The following is a 20,707-nucleotide window of genomic DNA, read 5'->3' on the forward strand; positions in this document are numbered from 1 at the left end:
GTACGCAATTACATTCAAGAAACAAAATTCACACACGTTACTCAGTGCCAGTGTACAGAATTTTCACAGGGGGTGCATATCACACGGAGAGTAAGTGTCCGCCTATCACAAATATTACATTGATATGATGACTTTTGAAGGACATCTTGTAGCAAAGACTGGTAACGTTATGCCATGTTTTCGCTTTTCCAGGTTAAAAAGTTCGCTTTTCCAGGTTAAAAATAATGGGGTTTTACGTGCCAAAACCACGATCTCATTATAAGACACACCGTACTGGGGGACTCCGGAATAATTTGGACCACCTGGGGTCTTTAACGTGCGCCTAAATCTAAGTACACGGGTGTTTTCGCATTTCGCCCCAATCGAAATGCGGCCGCCGTGGCCGCGTTTCGATGGGGGCGAAATGCGAAAACACCCGAAGCTTTCTGAATATGGCCCCAACATTGGAGGGGACATATGGCTAGTCCGGTGCAATCAGGGCGTTTCGCACGCATAAAACAGTCCCACACCACTCAGAGCGACTCTTGCGCTGACATTCCCCTACGCACACAGCCGACAAGCTACCTACTGATGCGATGGCACTGCCACCTATAGGTCAAACATTCGCCAAGTAGGTGCGGTGCTCGCTGATTGTTCACCAGCTGCAGTTGCCCGTAAACGTTCGACGCAGCATGCAGCATTTCTCTCTTTCAAAGTGAAAAAACGCGTGCCCACGTATAATAAAATAAGAAAAATGTTTAGTACGGGTGACCTTTCAATGTGGTGGCCTTTTGATTCCTTATTGTTAGCTGGACGTTGATTGAGTGCACAGGTAGAACTGAATTTATTGATGGCGTCATGGACGATTGTTCGGCAGCCTTGCCGAGTAGGAAACATCAGTAGCAGTGACCTGCAAGCTAACTCTTCGCCATTGCAGTTTGCAGTCGTCAGGGGGGGAGACTAGAGATCTTCCATATTTTGGGGTAGAGCCAGGCCACTTGTGCTCGGAATGCCACTTCACGGATTTCAGTGCAACCGATGGCGTCCTTCAATATCTGAAGGTACTGTGTCAGGCGAGCAACAAAGTTATTGACTTGAGGTTTAACAGGGTAGGCTCTTAGTCAATTCGCCTTGTTTTAGCTACAAATATTTCGACTGGTGTCAACCGTTCTAACGGGTAGATCAGTCAGAATAGAAAACTGTGGCAGCAGCGCATGCTTTTCTCGTGTTTTCCACCTTGTAATTTCACTTTCACAGGCCACCATGGCACACTTGTGGTACCTGTCTGTAGACTACCAGCTCTTCACCGTGGCATTAGTTGTGATCCAGACATTTCGAAGGTAAGTGCTTATGAGATTGTATTCGAGTTTTTTTTTCTTTCTGTTTCTTCCATGCAACCCTCACGTGTCGAAGTAACGCACACCACCACTGGCTTTGACCTCAATTTTTGCACCAGAATTTAATGGTAATTGTAGCACTGTAGGCATCAAGTATGCGCAATCGTACTTTGAAAATTGTTCAGGATTCTTTACTTTTAAGCACTCCATTATGTTATATACAGCGTGTTCAAAGTTAAGCTTCACGGTTTTCTTAAAATTAGGCACAGGGAGGCACGCGAAGACTGCCTGTGCAAATAAGTTATGTGGCCACGAGGACACAAAGTGAGATGATAATTATCTCTGTCAGCAGCCCAATGAACTAAAATTGAATAATTCACTTTTCAGTTGACTGCAGTAAGTGGTTATATTGGTTATGAAAAGTTAGAGGTAGTCGTGTTTCTACGCAGTTTGACTTGAAAGAATTCTCCTAGCGTGTCTATTCTCCGAGATATCCGACTCCAAATTTTAATTGTCGTTTAAATGATTGCGCATGCAAGAGAGTTAGAATCGGCGCAAGGCTGCTCCATGATGTGACGTGGCTGTTGTGTGCGGCGTTTAGTCTGACAACGGGGCGGAAGAATTGGCAAGGACGATAACTGTCCCCCTTTTAATCAGAAACCACTTTCCGATTATGAGGCACGCCATAGTGGAGGACTCCGGAAATTTCGACCAGCTGGGTTTCTTCAACGTGCGCCTAAATCTAAGTGCACTGGTGTTTTCGCTTTCCGCCCCCATCGAAATGCGGCCGCCGTGGCCGGGATTCGATCCCGCGAATTGGTGCTCAGCGTCCCAACGCCATAGCCACTGAGCAACTACGGCGTACCATTGCCTTACACTCTGTGAGACCGGCTAGTCGAGGGGGGTATTATTATTATTATTATTATTATTATTATTATTATTATTATTATTATTATTATTATTATTATTATTATTATCATTAACTCAAAAGGGCAGTCAGGGCATGCAGCAGGTACGACACCGACGTCATGCGTGCATGATACCGCACTCAGCTGGCGCGTTTTATGTAGCTTTCGCAGTAATTTTTCACTCATATCTTGTTCGTGGACACATCGCAGCGCCTTTCTTTTAGTGTTTTTGTTTTTCATTTTGCGGTATCCGAAACCACCACCGCATTATCAGCAAACACAGGTTCTTGTTCCTGTGGTACTTAACGCCTACAATTTATCCATAGGAACATTGCGCCCCTTAACATTTTTGATGTGATTCACATTCTCAGCCTACTTCAGCCATTTTGCGTCTATCTACCTAGTCTCTTTACTGCATCTCATATTGACCGCAAATATAGATGGGGACAGCGGAAGAGAACACAAAAATGACACGGGCGGTAACTTTTAACTGGTTTATTCACGGCAACCCGTGATCTTTATTGAAAAGACGTATAATTAGGTGGCGTCAATTGAACAGCAAGTCGTAACCATACTAAGCAATATAAATAGCTTTGCGTATACATAAATGAAGGAAAGACTTAATCAATCATCCTCCAAAATAATCTGAAAGTAAAAAGGGAAGCGATAATCAAACAAAGAGCACTTCGGGGCCACAATAAATATTAGGTAGTGCGAGGAGTATGAAAACGAGAAATGGTGTAGAAATGGCGAGAAATGTAATTCTTTGATTAAAATCGGATATCTTGTCGGGGGTTGGAAGTTCACCAAAGATCGATAGGCCGGTTGGCTCTGGGAGCCCACGTCAAAATCACAAATGAGGCAGCGCAGAATGACATGGATTGGGCCTCGTTTGAAGCCAGAGACGCGCAGAGAAAATTAGTTTTGAAGAAGAACACAGGAACATGGATCAAATAGGCGGGCGGCTGAAACGCACAAGCCTCTCTACATGAAAGCGTGGACAAAGAATGGAGGAGGCGGTCAAGAAAGTTGGACACCAAATACAGGGTAATGGAAAGTCTAAATAGACAACCAGGATTCATCAAAGAGAAAGCGAAAGAAACAGAGACAGTAAATTGGGCGCAAAGAATGAGAACAAAAAATACGATGGAGATTTACAAGAACGGTAAGAAAGAAATTAGAAGGGAAAATGTGTACTGTAACACAAAGGGCAGTGCCTTGCTATTTGAGGCTGGAGCAAATTTCATAAGGACAGAGACATACCGGAGCAAATATTCTCAACAATATGAAATATGTGTGTGCTGCACCAAAAATCCGGAGATCACTGAGCAAATCGTAATGGAATGCGAAGTCATTCACCCAATGAGACCCGTAGGTAACGTGCACCTTCCAGAAGCACTTGTATTTAATGTGGACGGAAGCATCAACCGGACAGCAGTCTAGATAAGCAAGAGATCTTTCGAACATTGGCGGAAAAAAACCACAGAGCAGAGTGATACGACCTGATCCGTTACAGGCATAAGTAACGGTTCTATGTAGATAGCGAAGTTTTGAGGAAGAGAAGTTTTTTTTTAGCTGCACCAAATTACAAACAATTTCCTGTGGCATGTATCACAATGAAAAACCCTTGATATAAATTACTTGATGAGGCAGCCAATTATTATACTCTCTCTCCTCCCCATCTTTCATCCCCCATCCCACTCTCATGTGTAGGGTAGCAAACCGGTTAAGCTAAACTGGTTAACCTCCCTGCCTTTCCTTCTCCACTTTTTCCTTCCGTCCATTATAGGAGAAATCAAAACTTATAATTGAATAATTAAACATAATTACGGTAATTATACCTTCATAATTATATTACGGCACATAGTTCAGTCTACGAATTATAGCTATTGAGTACGCAAGGCATATAGACTTGGAATGAATTGCGAGGATGGCGCTGGTTTCGAGATATGCACAGTCAAAATTGCTGTGAAAATGCACTGTTGTTCCACGTTAAGAGAACGGTTGTTTTATACATTGTTGCACAAAGTAACTGGAGCGCCAACAGATTTTCTCGGACACATTTAAAAATTAATATCTCGAAACTAGTGGAGTCCTGAGAATTCGTTCCAAGAGGATATGCCTTACGAACTCACTGGCTACAATTGCAAGATTGAAATATGTGTAGTGCATAAATAAATAAAAAGTCAGTTAGCGCAATTAAGTTATATTATTCAGTTAGGCCTTTTGGTTTCTCGCAGAAGTAATGGCCGCCTCATCGAGTAATTGCGATCAAAGGTTAGAATTGTGCTAACTGCCACAGACAATTTCGAAAAAATTTGCGCAACAATAAAGAAGGCCCTGTACACAGAAATGTTGCAATCAAAAGCACCTATAGCACACCTGTTTAACTCGAGCAGCCTAGGTGATTATTTGTCACCGCCCCGTTTCATAGCCGATGCAAATAAGTGAACTTCATCACCATCATGGAACCGCGACAGGAGCCCATCTGCACAACGCAGTCACATGACGCGTTTCGGTATGCGCCTTCCCGTAACTGATGCAATCTCGAAGCCTGCGCAAAAGGACCGGCACTTCGTGGGCGCACCACGGGATGGCGCAGCATGAACCATGAGAGAGGAGCCCAGCTGCAGTACGCCGTTCATAAATGACGCGTTTCGGTGTAGGCAATACGGTGTGTCGCTATATTGCTTGAACGCTGATCGCATTAGCGTCAACGCTCATCGTGAGATGAAATTGGTGGCAATTTTTCTTGTGCGGCAGCATTCCACAGGAGCGATATAGGGTTGCTCCGCTAATTGGCTATGTCATCAAAAATTTCGAGGACGCTTAAGCTTCGCCTTTAAGAGTGGAACGCGATAGCATTCAAAATTCCCTGATAGCTTCTCACGCTTCCTGGCAAATGGAACGTATGTAACCGTAATGTTTACCGGGAAACACTGCCCGCGAACTCTAGGCACGAAAGCGGGCTCTGTGGTAGAAAAGCGGCCTCTTGCGCGGGCCACGGCGCGACGGAGGTGATGGCCAGCTGGAGGTATTGCAGGGAACCAGGCGCGCCGCTCCTTGGCCCCCAATACACCTGCGCGCCAGCGCGCGCAACTGGCGGACACCGCGGCTGGTCTATGAATCGTAGAAACGCTGGAAAAGGGGTTTCTTTGAGCTTTCGAGTAATAGAATTATGTTTTCTTGTATAACCACATTACAATCCCAGAACTATCGTGTCTGTAGGGTGTGCGTAAGTCATAGTTTACGATTTTTTCACGTATTTTAGCTTGAGAAGTTCAATTAGTACAGCAAATTTCTTGCGCCACATGGAGCGCCCGGGTATGGGTGGTTCGAAAATCATTTTTGTCTAAACGACGTCCGACGCCAGATGTTCTGCGACACGGGCTTCTTAATGCTATCGCGTTGCAACCCTTCTCCCACCACGGCGCGCCGAGAGGCGCTGAGCGTGCCCCGGGAAAGGAGAAGCGCCGTGGTCTCGTGAGTGCAGGAGCGTGCTATCGCCGACGTTCTGCAAAGCGCCGGGTCCTGATTAGCCGCGGCGTGTGGTGTTGTCGCTTCTTCCCGCTTCGACAGAGATCTCTTCCACGGAGGTTACGGAGCCTTCACATACACGTGTCCACGCTGATGCCACTGACAGACGCCGCCGCGCGGCCGATGAGGCTATACTGCTTGTGTGGCGGCCGAAACTCCCGAGCAGCGGACGACGGCTTGAAAGCAGTAGCGCGTCGATACCGTGACGGACATGGAGCGAGACGGTTGGTTCAGCCGGATGCGTCCTTCTGCACGTGCCGTCATGGGGCGTGAGACGTCCAGTCATTGTTCCGTGGCATGGCTACTGCGCATGAGGGCCACGTCCAGCACACCTTATTAGTTTACGTCGGCTACCCGTTAGTTGAAGCAGCGGTCCATCGAGAATTTTGGCCACGCATGCAACGTCCACGATCAGCCCAGGGGCGGTATTCTGTAAGACTCCACCTAGTAGACCTATCCATTTCGTATGCGGCTGAAGTATTATTGGCTGCGGTGCATGGCTGCTATGGACGCGCCGCGCAGACCGCCAATCAAAACTTCAACAGTAGACAAAATGGAAATGCCCACTAGATGGACTCTTACAGAATACCTTCCCAGGTCAACTGGATCTTGGTGGGGTTCTCCGGGTCGTATGTGTGTGCTCGAACATGATTTTCCCGACGAAGACGTCTCCTCCTTTATAGTCTGTTATACGTAACGTAGTTCTCTGAATAATGGTTTCATGCATTCGCTGCCGTGAAGCTATGAATACGTGTATCCACCGTTTGTCCTGTAGGGGGAGTGCATCGTGCACGTAGTCAAGCGGCACAATGCCTTTTTATAGATGTCATTCAGTTTAACATGAGAAACTCCGCAATTCGCTTTTTCCCAATGTTTTAGCTAAGCCTAACAGGGCAGTGATTTCAACTGGAGCATAGTAAGCTAGGATATGGTCTTGTCGCCGCTATACTTCGAAGCAGTAAACGCATATATGCCGATATGCTGCCACGAAAGCGGCATTCGCACTTCAAAGACAAGTATTGCGCACGTGGCAGCTCATTTTTCGGTTGTTTCAATTATTCATACGTGTTTGCGCGTGCTTTTCTTTCAATTCCTGAGACTGTGAACTTGTGTTTTTTCCTCTATGTTCAGGCGCTTATGGAGCATGTGAGAATGCTGGCAACCTTCCTAGCAGGGCGCTACGTAGCGCGCCGAAATAAATAATTAGTTTTCCACTGACACTCACCAATGTGTGCCTGTTTCATGCCGCACGCTGACATGCCATTGAGCTTTCTACCGCGCCATTTTTCATATAAAGCAAAGACTTCAGTGCAGATGGACGTGCATCTCTGTGCTACTCTTTCTTCCGGTACTCGCATCAATACTCACCGCAGCTCCCTATTCAACACTCCCGTCGTTGGGTTGCTAAGGTACCCGGCTTTTCAAGCGAAGCTTGTATTGGCTCAGAAGTTTTGGTGGCGTTGTCGTGGTCACGCAATAAAAAAAACCCGGTCGCTCCCAGAGCAGAGGAGCTGCAGCAAAGGGCGGTTGGATGACATGACAGCTGCGCAAGCACCGGAACGCGAGTCATTAGCAAGGATTCCAGCTACGTAGGTGCGTGCTCACGCCACGCATGCAACCAATCAGAGCCGTTTCGCCTAAGACGGGGATGGAAAGGGCATGAAAAAGTTTCGTGTGCGCTTAGCCTGCACCGGTTTCGTTTCCGTTGAGTTCAGTCTCGGGAAAGGGACGGGGCTGCCACGAGTTGTGTGGTCCCCCAAGGAACAGGCAGCCTTCGACAAACGGCGGCGAGAACTAGCCCGTGAAACTGCTCGCCGTGGGAGCGCCGATCCAGCCGTTAGAGCCATGCCGCGCGCACTGCGCTGGCTTCATTTCCGTGCAGTTCAGTCTCGGAAAACAGACGGGATGGCCTCGCGTTCTGCATTCCGCTGAGGAACAGGCAGCATTCGACGAGCGGCGGCGAGAATTCGCCCATGAAAGGGCTCGCCGTCGGCGCGCCAATCCAACCGTTACAGTCACCCGAGCCCAGGCAATCCGACAGCAACAAAAAAGAAGACCCCGAGCATGGGGAGCGGGAGGCCGAAGCAATCCTGCACCGTTACCTGTGGGTTACTTAAGCGTTACGAAGGTCAGGCTTATGCAGGACAAGTTTGGCTTACTCCAATCTTCAGGTAGGGGAAGGGTTGGTCTTCTTTCCTCTAGCTTTCGAGCTGCGTCGAAAGCCAAGTTCTTTTTCGTTTTTGACCATGTAACACACTTTCCAGCGGGTTGTCTAACTGTGATGATTGAACGAACCGCCCAATACCTTTTGTTGGCCTCTTCAGTACTGTAATTGAGTTTTCGTTTTCTTTGCAGAAAGAAATGGCTCGTCGCTTTCATCTTCGCTGGACTGTCCCTGCTGTGTTGTGGCATCGCTTCGTGGGAAATATACGGCACCCATATGCTGCCATTTATTGTTCCATTGTACCCGTCATATACGTAAGAAACGCTTTACGTCTACTCTTTCACGTAAATATTTCAGCATCTGTGAAAGAAAATGTCGCACGTGGCCGTGGGGCACGTAGAGAGTTCCGCACACACTAGAAATCTCAGTCATTCTGTGTTATCATGTTTCATGAGAGAGGGCCCGCACACTACTATAGTGAACCGTTTCTTGGAAGGCTTTAACACTCGCGCGATACAGCTACAGAAAGACGGTGAAGGTCATTCTCAACCTTCAATTTTGTGCTTCATATTTTTCATATTACTAGGAGCAATGATTGGCGCTGTTCTTGGAGAAGCAAAATATGCGTTGTAAAAATGCGTTTTTTTCGTTTGTTTCCCTCGGCTCCCTCTCACCATTTTCGTTTTTTTTCCCTCCAATTGATTTTATAAGAACGGCTATACCTGTACTTACGGGTTGTCGCATATCCTGTGTGTCCCAGCTAAAGTTAGCCAAGCAAGTCAAATAAAAAAGTGATTAAAAATAATGCTAGGTACGATTTTAAGACCTATGGTGCTCGGCTCTCAGGCCCCCAAACGCCGAACACAGTACATCTTGAAATCGTATCTTAGACTTTGTTTTCTCTTATTTTTTATTCAACAGCTTAGCGCTAGCTTGTGTGTTAATTATGGACGCTCGTCACTAGTTTGTGTGTCTTAGGACGAAAAAGGATGTGCAAGAAACGCTAGTAGGCAAAAGCAAATGTTTATCTTTCACACAAACGATGGGCAGAGTAATTGAAAGGAAAAAAAAATACAGCATCACCGGTCAAGCTTCACGCGCAGGCAGATGTACGCGACACTCAGTCCAGAGAAGGACAAGGAGTTAAAAGAACCAGTCCTACACGAACGTTCGGCGCGTCAAGTGTTCAAAACACCATCTCACAGTTTGGGCCGTGATAGCCCGCTTGTCGTTGCGCTGTATGGTAGCCGAGGCGAGCCGAGGCAGAGGTGGCACGGTTGCTGCGGCTGGAACCGTCGCCGGCGCACGGCTGCGCTCCGGTTTGCGGCGCCTGCCTACGTAGAGGACACCACTGCGATATCCGGCCGCAACTCACGAGGCCCGCGGCCCGGGGTCACCCCACGAGCACCTCGGTAGGCCTCGTCCAGGAACGACCCTCAGCAACTGCGCCCTGGCATGAGCCGCTCAGCAGGCCTTGGTCCCGAAACAGGCCTCCGCATCTGGCCCTTGGTCACTCGGACGCAGCAGGAACAACGGCAGGAGCCCTTCCCGAACGTCGCCCACGATCTGCTACCACCGTGGTTCGAGCTCCTCCGCACGTTCGTCACCTAGCACTTCTTTGGTTTCGTTCTTTTTTCCTTCCAGCTCCCGTGCCACCTGCCTTCAGTTCGCCTTCTTTACTTCGTTTTCCGATTTCTTCAAACTTGCAATTCGATCGAGTCCACAAGTGGCAGCGTACACGTGAAAAAAATTATAAAAAAGAATATTGTGTCCTTTCTGCACAGCTGGGACACCTTATATAAGAGGCAAAAGGCTTTTTCAAGGAAGTTTGTTCACTTTTGCTTAAGCACGGATGTTCATAGCCTCAAAAATGGCTTACAACCATCGTCTAACAGGCGGACATAACTTTTCAGGAGATGGTTTATGGCAAGAGCGACCTTTCTCTTTTTCTATTTTGAAATGACGGTGTTTTCTGGGATGCGTACCCTGCGCCATTTTACCGGCGCATTGGAAAGTATATATTTGCGACGCTCTAAAGATAGTCGTTGTTTATGTCAGGGTACTCTTATACTTGATCACCTTTGTTGAAGTGTCATTGACGACAGCTCACCGACAGTTTTTGTCTCTGTGATTCATTCTAAACTACTGGTAAAAGTAAACGCCAAACTCAATAATCCCTGTCTTGTTTCTTGGATAGCCAACTTTCTTCACTGTCGCTCACAATGTGTTTCTTTCAACTCAGTGGAATCAACTCCTGTCGACGTTATGTCAGCCGTTAATCAGGGATCCGTATTAGGCCCTTTATTATTTCTGATATATATTAATGAGTTACCTCGTAGCAGCCAAACTAAAATCACACTTTATGCAGATGACTGTGTATTATACGAATCTATTAACTCCATTGATAACCATCACCGTCTTGCCCAATGTATTATGTCTTTCTGTACTTGGTGCAAAACGCGGCAAATGAACATCAACTGTAGTACAACAGTCTTGATGTCATTTTCCAATTGACAGAGCCCCCTCTCGTTCGATTATTCTCTGGATGGCATCCAACTTAAGAAGTGTCTCAATATAAATGCTTAGGTGTCGTTCTAACACAACATTTTTCATGCTCTAAACGCATTAAATATATAAACGGCAAAGCCCTAAAAAAGTTAGAAACGAGAAGAGAGGGGGTTAACCGAGGGGCCCGATTTTTATTACTCATACCATAAGAAGCCAACAAACGCTGTCACCCAGGACAGCATAGGGGACATTACTTGTGCTTAATAAATGTAATAAAGAAACGATAAATTACTGCAAATGAAAGTGGATGAAAAAACTTGCCGCATGTGGGAAACGATTCCACAACCTTCACATTTCGCGTGCGATGCTCTACCAACTCAACTACCGCGGAAACGTTTCCCCATTTACTTTCTTGGGTATTTATGTTTCCTAGTAGAACCGTGGGAGTGTTAGCCAGCGCCACTACCCACAGACTTTGGAGGCGGATGTGGAACATCCTTTCTGCAGCAGGCGTCACGAGAACGCGATCTTTTTGAGTGAAGGCCACCCGTCAATAAACCCACACATATAGCTGGAGGCCTCAATGTTGCCGGCTTCAAGACCCTCGTTATGTAATAAGCGAGAAAAATAGGGAGTAACTGAGGGGCCCTATTTTTATTAGTCATATCATAAGAAGCCAACAAACACTGACACCAAGGGCAACATAGGGGAAATTACTTGTGCTTAATATATGAAGTTGTTTTTTCATCCACTTTCATATCCACTAAATTATCGTTTCTTTATTCCATTTCATTTATTTTATTTTATTTTTTTATGTCATCTGGTAGCTCAACTGGTAGCTCAACTGGTAGAGCATCGCACGTGAAATGCGGAGGTTGTGGGATCGTTCCCCACCTGCGGCAAGTTATTTTTTGATCCACTTTCATTTCGACTAAATTATCGTTTCTTTATTTCATTTATTAAGCACAAGTAATTTCTCCTATGTTGTCCTTGGTGTCAGTGTTTGTTGGCTTCTTATGATATGACTGAAAAAGTTAGGTTATTTAGCCGCACTTAATGCCCCCCGCGATACAAAACTGCTATTATAGAAAACACTAATTCACCCTGTTCTAGAATAGGCACCAGTAGTTTGGTTCCCCTATACAAACGAGGTGAAATAAACTGGCTCAATAATATTCAAGAAAAATCTATCCCTTGCATTCGCCAAAATTAGAGCCGCAGTTTCTCACCAACGCAGGCTCAACAATCTTCGAACATTGAGCCATCCCTTTCACGTTATCGCATTGAAGCCTTAAAACTTTTATATGCAATTAATAACTCCACCTCTTGTCTTCCTGACTGTAACTATAACACATTTAATAACGTAAGTTGTACCCGTAGCTCCCACGCCTTGAAGATAACAGCTATTTATGCTCGTACTAACGCATTCAAATACAGTTTTTTTTTCCACATACAATAGAGCTTTGGCATTTTCTACCCGGTAACATTAGTTCACTATCACTAGAAGTTTATATAGCTACCACTAGTAAGCACTTGGCTAACATGTAAAGCGCTTCTTTTTGATCATTCATCTTCTTGCAAGTTATTTTTTGATCCACATTCATTACGACTAAATTACGGTTTCTTTATTTCATTTATTAAGCACAAGTAATTTCTCCTATGTTGTCCTTGGTGTCAGTGTTTGTTGGCTTCTTATGATATGACTGAAAAAGTTAGGTTATTTAGCCGCACTTAATGCCCCCCGCGATACAAAACTGCTATTATAGAAAACACTAATTCACCCTGTTCTAGAATAGGCACCAGTAGTTTGGTTCCCCTACAAACGAGGTGAAATAAACTGCAGTATTTGTAAATAAATAAATATATAAATGAAAATATAAATAAATAATCTCTGATTATAGGGTTGAAGCAAAATTAGGTCGTTGCAAGTGCTCTCTGAACTTTCAAGGGTCGTTGAAAACGGTTTCTGTTTTCACACCCGTTTCGAGCTCTTCCAATGTGAAACAGTGTCAACTGACGACTAACTTTTTTCACCTGTCTACCTCGAGTCTTTACGCCTCGCAATGGCACCGCAAGGAAGACCAGATTCCCGAAGCTTTTCTTACTGATGTATGCATACTGTTTGCCATTAGCTTGTCAGCTCCTGTAATAACACATCCAACATTACGATAAGTGGGCCTCTTCCTTTAGGAACAGTGGCAAAATTGCACGTCCCAGAGCTGACCTTGAACCCAATTTCGAAAACTGCGAAAGGGTGTTCTCTGAGTGTGTTTGTTAGTTGTTCCGAGTGCATTCTAAACAATTTGCTTCGGAGCGAAAGATACCCTATAAGAAGCTCTTGCTATTCGTATGCTTCTATACTAGATGCAACAAGGACGCGGCCATTGCTGTGGGCGGGCATGCGTGGGAGCGAGACACGCACACGCTTAGCTTTACTTCGGCTTGTACCGAGAGCCAGAAGGAGATCACTGTGTGCAAACTCGAAGTGTTTAAAGCACTCTTCGCCATGTTTGGGTGTTTCTAACTGACAAGCGTGGCACCTAGATCCCGTGGTGACAATCGTGTCTCCGGAGTATCAAATGGCTGCACGCACTCTAAAAAAAGTGTGCACCCTTTGGTGTGTATATCTGCCACACAACTATAATCATCAGCCTTGCTTGCGTCTCCTTTCTTGAAAACGCCGCACTCGCTACTTTCCTTCCGGCAATGACATGTCATGCTGATAACGCGCATGCCGTTCGTTACTGGGAAGTACCGGGCTCGCAGCGTTAAAGAAAGGATATGTGGGCAAGACAGATGGCGATTGTTGTTGCGTGGCAAATACACACTCCAAAGGGTGCAACTCTTTTTAGAATGTGGGACGAAAACAGATGCAATTCCTAAGCGAAGCCCGGCGAAGAGGCCTTTCACATCGAGGGAGCCTCGTTTCCAGCCAGCGTCAAAGACACACGCGCCAACCCCTCTACGTAAGACACACTGCCCGCAACGTCATCCGTTATGGCATGTTACCTCAGTAAATCATCCAATGACAAGGGGGGGGGGGGGGGGTAAGAAGTAAAAGGAGGCGGGGCTCATGATTTAAACGTTACGCGGTCCCTCATCTCCGGTGTGGGAGAATGCAGGGAAGAAGAGTTGCTTGCGGGCGCTAGTCGTGGGGGAGAAGTGTGTGTCTTACTTGGCATTGCAGCTCTCCGCCTGGCAGCATGGCAACGCGATATTTCAGTTTCTCATCTCTCCTCTGATAATGTAATTTGAATAATTACCACGCAAGAACGCTCCCTAGACGGCACCCTATACAACGTTCAGTGTATAACCGAACTTTGTAATGGTGTCTGGTGAATGGCTCTTCAAGCTAACATTAGACGACGGAGAGCTTCTGCGCGCTACAGTGATTTGCGACTGCGACTGCACATCGCGTCAATAGTGTTGATAAAGGTGCTTCTATATCAAACAAAATTTTCTTTTAATCATACTCTATTCAATGGCATTCTGACTTTCACAGCGCAACGTGAAAAGTTCACGATGTGTGCCGATGTCTTCAAAGTATGTATCACTATAGGCCAAGCCAACGGTGGGGAACTACATAGTGAGTCATTCCATTAAGGCACGGCGCATGCTGTCAATCTCTTGGGATTCTAAACAACCATCGACCGCATGAAGCCTGCTGTCACACACACAAAAGATGGTGGGATTTCACTGCTGCTCTTTTTGGTAGTCAAACACTTACACTGGACGATAACTAGTCATCATTAGTTTTCATTTAAATTACATGAGCAGAACTATGAATGTGACGACGGTTCCTGCAGGATATATCCGTTCATGTAAGCGCACAAATAATACCAGAATTATTTGAGGCATACATGCTTGTACTGCTGCTTTCAGCAGTAGTATTATTGCATCTCCTCATCAGGTTAAACGGTTTCTTAAATGAATTGGCTACTACAAAGCACGTAAGCTGGTAATCTGTAAACGATGCCTGAAGAGAATTTACTTTAACACTTCATGACTCACTAGGTTTTCGAAACCTGCCATACAAGAATACAAGCCTTGCGTGTTAGCTGACTTATGTTTTGGGGAGTTAACTTTAGCAATGAAATCGTCTTTGTGGGAATCGGCGTGTAGTTCAGCCTAATCGGCCAGCACATGCCTTTTTTCTTTCTTTCCTGTTCGCAGAGTCGTACTCGACACAACAACGTACTACTACGAGCTTCCATTCTACCACGCCGTCTGCTTCTTCTCCGGATGCATTACCTTCACCTTCGTTGAACAGTACGGCAAGGCGAAGATCTCCAAGGCGAGTCAGCCACCCTTTCTTTAGATTCGCTGTCCGCAATGTCTAGACCAAAGTTTGTTTTTCACTGACACATTGTATTATATCTGAAAAAAGTAACAAAGCTTTCTGAGAATCATGATTACACTGACCTAAAAAGAAAAGATAGAGAAATGTCGATCCTAATCATCATTATCTGTCTATCTTGTGACCACTGCATGATGAAGGCCGCTCTCTGCGATCCCCAATTGCCCCTGACTCAATTGCCCCTGTCAGCAATTCTACGAGCATCGCTCCTATAGCGTTCGTGGAATCCACGCCGTAGTTGCGACTTTATTTTTTACCACTTGCTTTTTACCTACTTTTGCATTGAAGTCGCCTATTACAACAGTATACAGAGTTTGCACTTTTCTCATCGCTAATTCAACATCTTCATAAAACTGATCTATTTCATCATCATCATGACGGGAAGTTGGAGCGAAGGCTTGTACTACCTTTATTACATACCTCTTATTAGGTTTTATTACGACTACTGCTACCCTCTCATTAATGCTGTAGAATTCTTTAATATTGTCCGCTACGTCCTTATGGATTAGCAATCGTACCCCATATTGCTCCTGATCTCACAGTCCTATATAGCAAAGGACGTGGCCGTTAGTCATGTGACATTCATGATTAATCGTAGACCATACTTTTCCAATAGCAAAAATTTGCTTTCTGCCAAGGACAACTGCTTGGTAGCCCGAAATAGATGCAAAATACGAATGAGGTGAATTAATTTGTATGTTCATCCTCGTTCTTCATCTGGCACTCAACTGCACCGCTGCCAAATGGTGCAACAGTATTTAGTTCAGCGCCTATCTCACTTAAAGGGAAGCTGAAAGGTTTTCCAGAAAAAATGAGCGAACATGTGTACATAATGGTTTTCAACCCTCCGAATTCGAATATCGTATCGAAATTGAGCGAAAGAAAGCGCAAATATATTTTATTTCGACGAAAATTGCAGCAGCGGACACGCCCAGCTCGCGCGTCTCGTTTCCGCCTGTGATTGGTCGGGCGCCTCGTGACGTCAACTCTAGTGACCGACCGCTGCCGCTACACATGAAGCGCGGTGCCAGGCAGTTTGGTGCTGTAATGGAAAATTAAGAGGTAATGGAAAATTTAGAGAGACTGCGTTTTTCTGAGGAGTTCGGCGTTACTCCCTACATGTACGAGCCGATTGCGAAGAGCCGGCCTCTCGAAGAAGCAAACGAAGCTGGTGCGAGCAGTGCTTTAGACGCGAACGAAAGCGAAGTCTTGGGATCTGCTCGTGTTGGAAATGCTCTTTGGTGAGTATGTTTTTTGCAAAGCGATCTAGTGATCTCGCCGATCTTTCGCCGATCTAGTGAGCTCGTTTCCGGTCAAACAACTGTAGTGTTGTGTTCCTGCATGCCTCCTCGTGGAACGTAAGCGGGGATGCGATCGTCGGCATTTGTGCGCTGTCCAAAGCTGTCGGCAATCTACAAAGACAATTTAAACGCGTGAAAAGCTTCCGGTTTATGCAGTACGTGTAGTGACCTTCACCTGGGCGCCATCCGCACACTACTCGTAACCGAAGTCGTAAAGGCGGCGAATTCCATCGGTGAGACGGTCGGTTTCTCGCTGTGCGCGAGAGAAGGGGGGAGCGTAGCGTCCTGGCGTGCGCCGGCTTTCCAGCACATGCAAACTGTACATTTGCACTGCGTTATGGTAGCTGCATGCAGGCTGTTTTACAACACACGTGCAAATAGAAAATTCGCGGCGCTTTGCGACGAAACCTGCGTCAAGGGCGGGAGATAAACGTGCACCTTCCGTTCAGCGTGCTAACACGAAGGACCTCGCAGTAAATCAAAATCCAGGTTTGGGCGAGTTCGTGTGTACGCTCCGTGTGTACGCGAACACTGACGGCACTGCGCCGGGCCTTAGACGAGCCGACTTGACTGGCAAACCCAACGCACGTTTTAATGATAAATTCTCGTGATAATCGTCGTCGCGGAAGTGGTTGGAGCACAGTACTGTTGTTCTTGAGGGCTTGAAATTCTTTCGCTTCACAGCAGCCTCCCACTTCGGTAAAAGGTTCTTGTCTTGTGGGAAGCAATGGAAGACAACATCGTCGCGGCCGCTGGTGCTCGTGCAACCGTAGGCTGCACAGAAAGCCGGCATGATCGGCCCACCACTTCAGTCGATGCTGCGCACGTTGACTACCACTCTACATACACGCAGACGCACCAACAAAGGAATACAGGGTCGATCGAAGCTGATTACGATGGCACGCACCCAGAAACAAGCACGGTCAGGCACGGTCGCGCAGGCTGCGAAGGAACAAAACACTAGAGTTTACGTCTGTTGGAATCGCACCGCTGGCACGAGTTGTTGGGAACTCGGCGCTGACGCCCGTTGTTGCACCTGGGTCGCAAGCCCCAAGGGTAGCGTTGGCCTGGCGGCCTGGGGTACAACTGGAAGCATCCGAAGGTCCCGGCAAAGCATGAGTCGACTGGTAACAACAAAACAACTTGTTTATTCTAACATCGCAAAGAGTTGGCGGTCAGGTTGACCGAAGTAGAGAGACGGGAGTGCACGTTACTCAACAGAAGAAATCGGAGCCTCTCTTGGCGTCTGGGGGCAGCTGCTTTTATACTCTCGCAGTTGAGGGCAAGAAGGAACCCCTCTATAGACGAGCACGTGACTGTGCCGCTCGGGAACAATGGGATGAGAAGGTGGAGCAGCCGTCGTGCCGGCGCCGTTCGGGCACAATGGGAAGAGAAGGTGGCGCATACGTCGTGTCGGCGCCGGTCAGGCACAATGGGAAGAGAAGGTGGCGCATACGTCGTGCCGGCGCCGGTCAGACCCCTCGCTTCACAGTTGGGGGGAGCTCCTCTCCCCGGCTGCCGCGCTTCGACAAGCGTGGGCACCAACATGCACATACACACACACACGCACATGAAGACACGTGGCATTGGAACATGCCTGGACGCGCTTGGCAGGGAGGCGTAGCGGCGGCGCCGAACGGGCCAAAATGTCTGCCGCTTTGAACGAAGCCCCGGCGTCCGTTGCATCCGCGCCGGCTTTACCGCGCGTCGTAGGCGAAACGTAACACGTCACAACACCGCGGCTTCCGGTCTCCGCTCGCATCGTCAGCGTCAGCAGCAGCGCGCGGCATTCGACGGGGGGAGGAGCTACAGCGCAATTTTAACCGACGATTACGTCGCTCCTAATTGAATAAAAAACCCAAATTTTACCTACATGGTTTATAAGGTTCCCGCATCCGTATATGAGCGTCTTATTGAATTCGACAGACTCTTCAGCTTCCCTTTAATCTAGCATATACAATCTATAATATGACGATGCCGAATGGTACATATAATCATCATGATCATCATCAGCCTGGTTACGCCCACTGCAGGGCAAAGGTATCTCCCATACTTCTCGAACTACCCCGGCCAGGTACTAATTGTGGCCATGTCATCCCTGAAAACTTCTTCATCTAATCCGCCCACCTAACTTTCTGCCGCCCCCTGCTATGCTTCCCTTCCCTAAGAATCCAGTCCGTAACCTTAATGACCATCGGTTATCTTCCCTCCTCATTACATGTCCTGTCCATGCCCCCAATTCTTTTTCTTGATTTCAACTAAGATGTCATTAACTAGCGTTCGTTTCCTCACCCAATCTGCTCTTTTCTTATCCCTTAACGTTACACCCATCATTCTTCTTTCCATAGCTCGTTGCCTCATGAGGTCATGAGGCATCGCACATACAGGGTGGCCAGTTTTTCTAGGACAATCTGCCCACCATCCTTAATGGTACATATAGGTACATAATGGTACATATAGCCCCCTGCAAATTTGAAAAGAAAAAAATATATTTTCCTGACATAGGGTATAATGCTACTAGTTCGATCCTACAGCACAAGGACGAAAAACTGAGTTAAAGGGAGAGACGCAGTTAAACTTTATTTTCTAACGACTCTTACTCGAAGATGGCATTGTTAGAGTCCTTCTTAGTTCCCCGGAACTGATGTTTTCGGGCTATCATGAGCCTAAAAATCTGGGGGCGGGCAGTGCTTAATTCCGCCAGTAGTTTTATGCGCCCAGGTGAAGCCCAGCGAGCGCGTCTTGTTCGTAGTCAGGTTACATTTAATTGTCTACAGGTTGAACCAGGTGTTTTTGCACTCCATCAGCCTCTCCTCTACCCTCTCCAACCTCCCCCCCCCCTCCGCTCATCCGAATAAAAACTTCATCTTTATGTACCCACGTCCCTTGGGGCGTCAAAGCTACGCAACACAAGATTAAAAGCACTTTAAAATTTATATTACCGCGCACACTCGGGCGCCAAATATAGGCAACATATCTAACATGGTGTGCTCTAATCGATGCAGGTTTAATACCTTTATTTTTATTCTTAACAAATTGTTTTAGTGCTCTTGAAAAAAGATGACATCAAGGTGGCTCAGCAAAAGAGGCGGTTGATTGATATAGCACTCATTTGTTTTGGTAAGGTCGAAGGCTTCTATTATTTCCCTGGTCAGCTAATCCTTATGGTGCGAAAGAACGGTGGTGTCACTGAAACGGGGCAAGCACGCACATTGTGAACAACGCCCTTTAATGTAGGAATGAATGTTTTCATTGAGTGACGTTTTGTGTTCCAAAAAGTCTTGTGTTCACACTTCACACCGGCCTCTTTTGCCGATGTATACTTATCTACAGATGCATGTCCTATCTTGAAAAGTATAGATGAAAAAGTAAAAGAAAAAAGTTTGTTCTAAAAGAAAGTAGTAGTGAGTGCAGCGAGTTTCGTTTATTCTTTTGTTCTCTCCGCTTTGTCCTGGTCAGTGTGCTGCTACACCCAAACGATATGATCATCATATTCTTGTCTTACTCTGCTTTTGACTTTATGTAGGGTGCCCTCAAAGATGAGACCAACTGCTTGCGCGAGTTATGCCATGTGATATCACAAGAGAATTAAATCCCACGAGACGAAACCTCCTGCACCAGAATTTCCACTAATATTAACAGAGCTGAAGGGATGAGTTGAGCGACACGACCTTCTCAACACAGATCAAACCAATCGTTTTCAATTACCTTTTGGCGCTTATAGGAGAGCCGTATACAGTAGCACCTACCCACCAAGCTATTCACCATCACTATGTCGTTTCAGATTTGTATAATAGGGATGCGAATACTGGGGGTGCTTGTAGACCATAGTTCGATGACTACCTGTTCAATTGAGCATGCAGTGACAATCCTTATTCTTTGAAACGTGTGCGTGATGATGATGCCTGTGCAGAGTTGTACAAGTCAACTATCTAAACAGAACCTGTCATTTTTATTTAGCTCGTTTCTCAGTTTTGTGCCATTCACGCTGTTGGCAGTGGTGGAATAATTCAATAGATATTGCACTCTACAGTTCCCATGGGCATGTGCCGCTGCGTATGTGTCACTGGATATGCCGTCATCTTACTGGGCACGTACCATCATCCTCACACAGTCATCGTCATATAGCCGTCGTCACGCCGTTATCGTTATCCAGTCGCCCTCCCACAGTCTTCGTCTCGCAGTTATCGCCATACACCCGTCGTCATCCCACTGTCATCCTGCCGTGCTGTCCTGCCACCTTCGTCATTTCATCGACGTCATTCCTTCCTCGTCATTCGATTGTAATTATGCTTTTGTCATTCAATCGCGCTCATGCCGGTGTTTTCGTGTGATGGGTATCATTGCGTAGTCGTCACGTAGTCATGGTCATATAATCGCTTCCATTTGTCGCCAGATGACGTCGTTGTCGTTCCATTGTCGTCATTCCTGCTTCGTAACACCATTGGTATCATCATAGCCACGTCGTCATCATCATACTGTCTTTGTCAGGCCATCGGCGTCATGTACTCGTCGTCATCGTATTGTCCTCATGCTGTTGTCGTCACACTGTCGTATTTAAACTCCAAAATTAAATTCTCATGCCTTACTTGGCAAAACCACGAGACGATTAGGGG

The 20,707-nt window shown here is 46.5% G+C and overlaps 1 protein-coding gene across 1 annotated transcript; it reads left to right on the forward strand.

The window, feature by feature from the left end:
• The first annotated feature begins 918 nt into the window (after positions 1-918).
• On the forward strand, positions 919-14,751 carry LOC142572789 (uncharacterized). The gene is made up of 4 exons (XM_075682187.1): positions 919-1,040; positions 1,237-1,319; positions 8,117-8,239; positions 14,607-14,751. The coding sequence occupies exons 2-4, from the start codon at positions 1,243-1,245 to the stop codon at positions 14,749-14,751; spliced, it is 345 nt and encodes a 114-aa protein (XP_075538302.1). The 5' UTR covers positions 919-1,040; positions 1,237-1,242.
• The last annotated feature ends 5,956 nt before the right edge of the window (positions 14,752-20,707 follow it).

The sequence above is a fragment of the Dermacentor variabilis genome, chromosome 1 (assembly GCF_050947875.1).
Source record: "Dermacentor variabilis isolate Ectoservices chromosome 1, ASM5094787v1, whole genome shotgun sequence".
Classification (NCBI taxonomy): Eukaryota; Metazoa; Arthropoda; class Arachnida; order Ixodida; family Ixodidae; genus Dermacentor; species Dermacentor variabilis.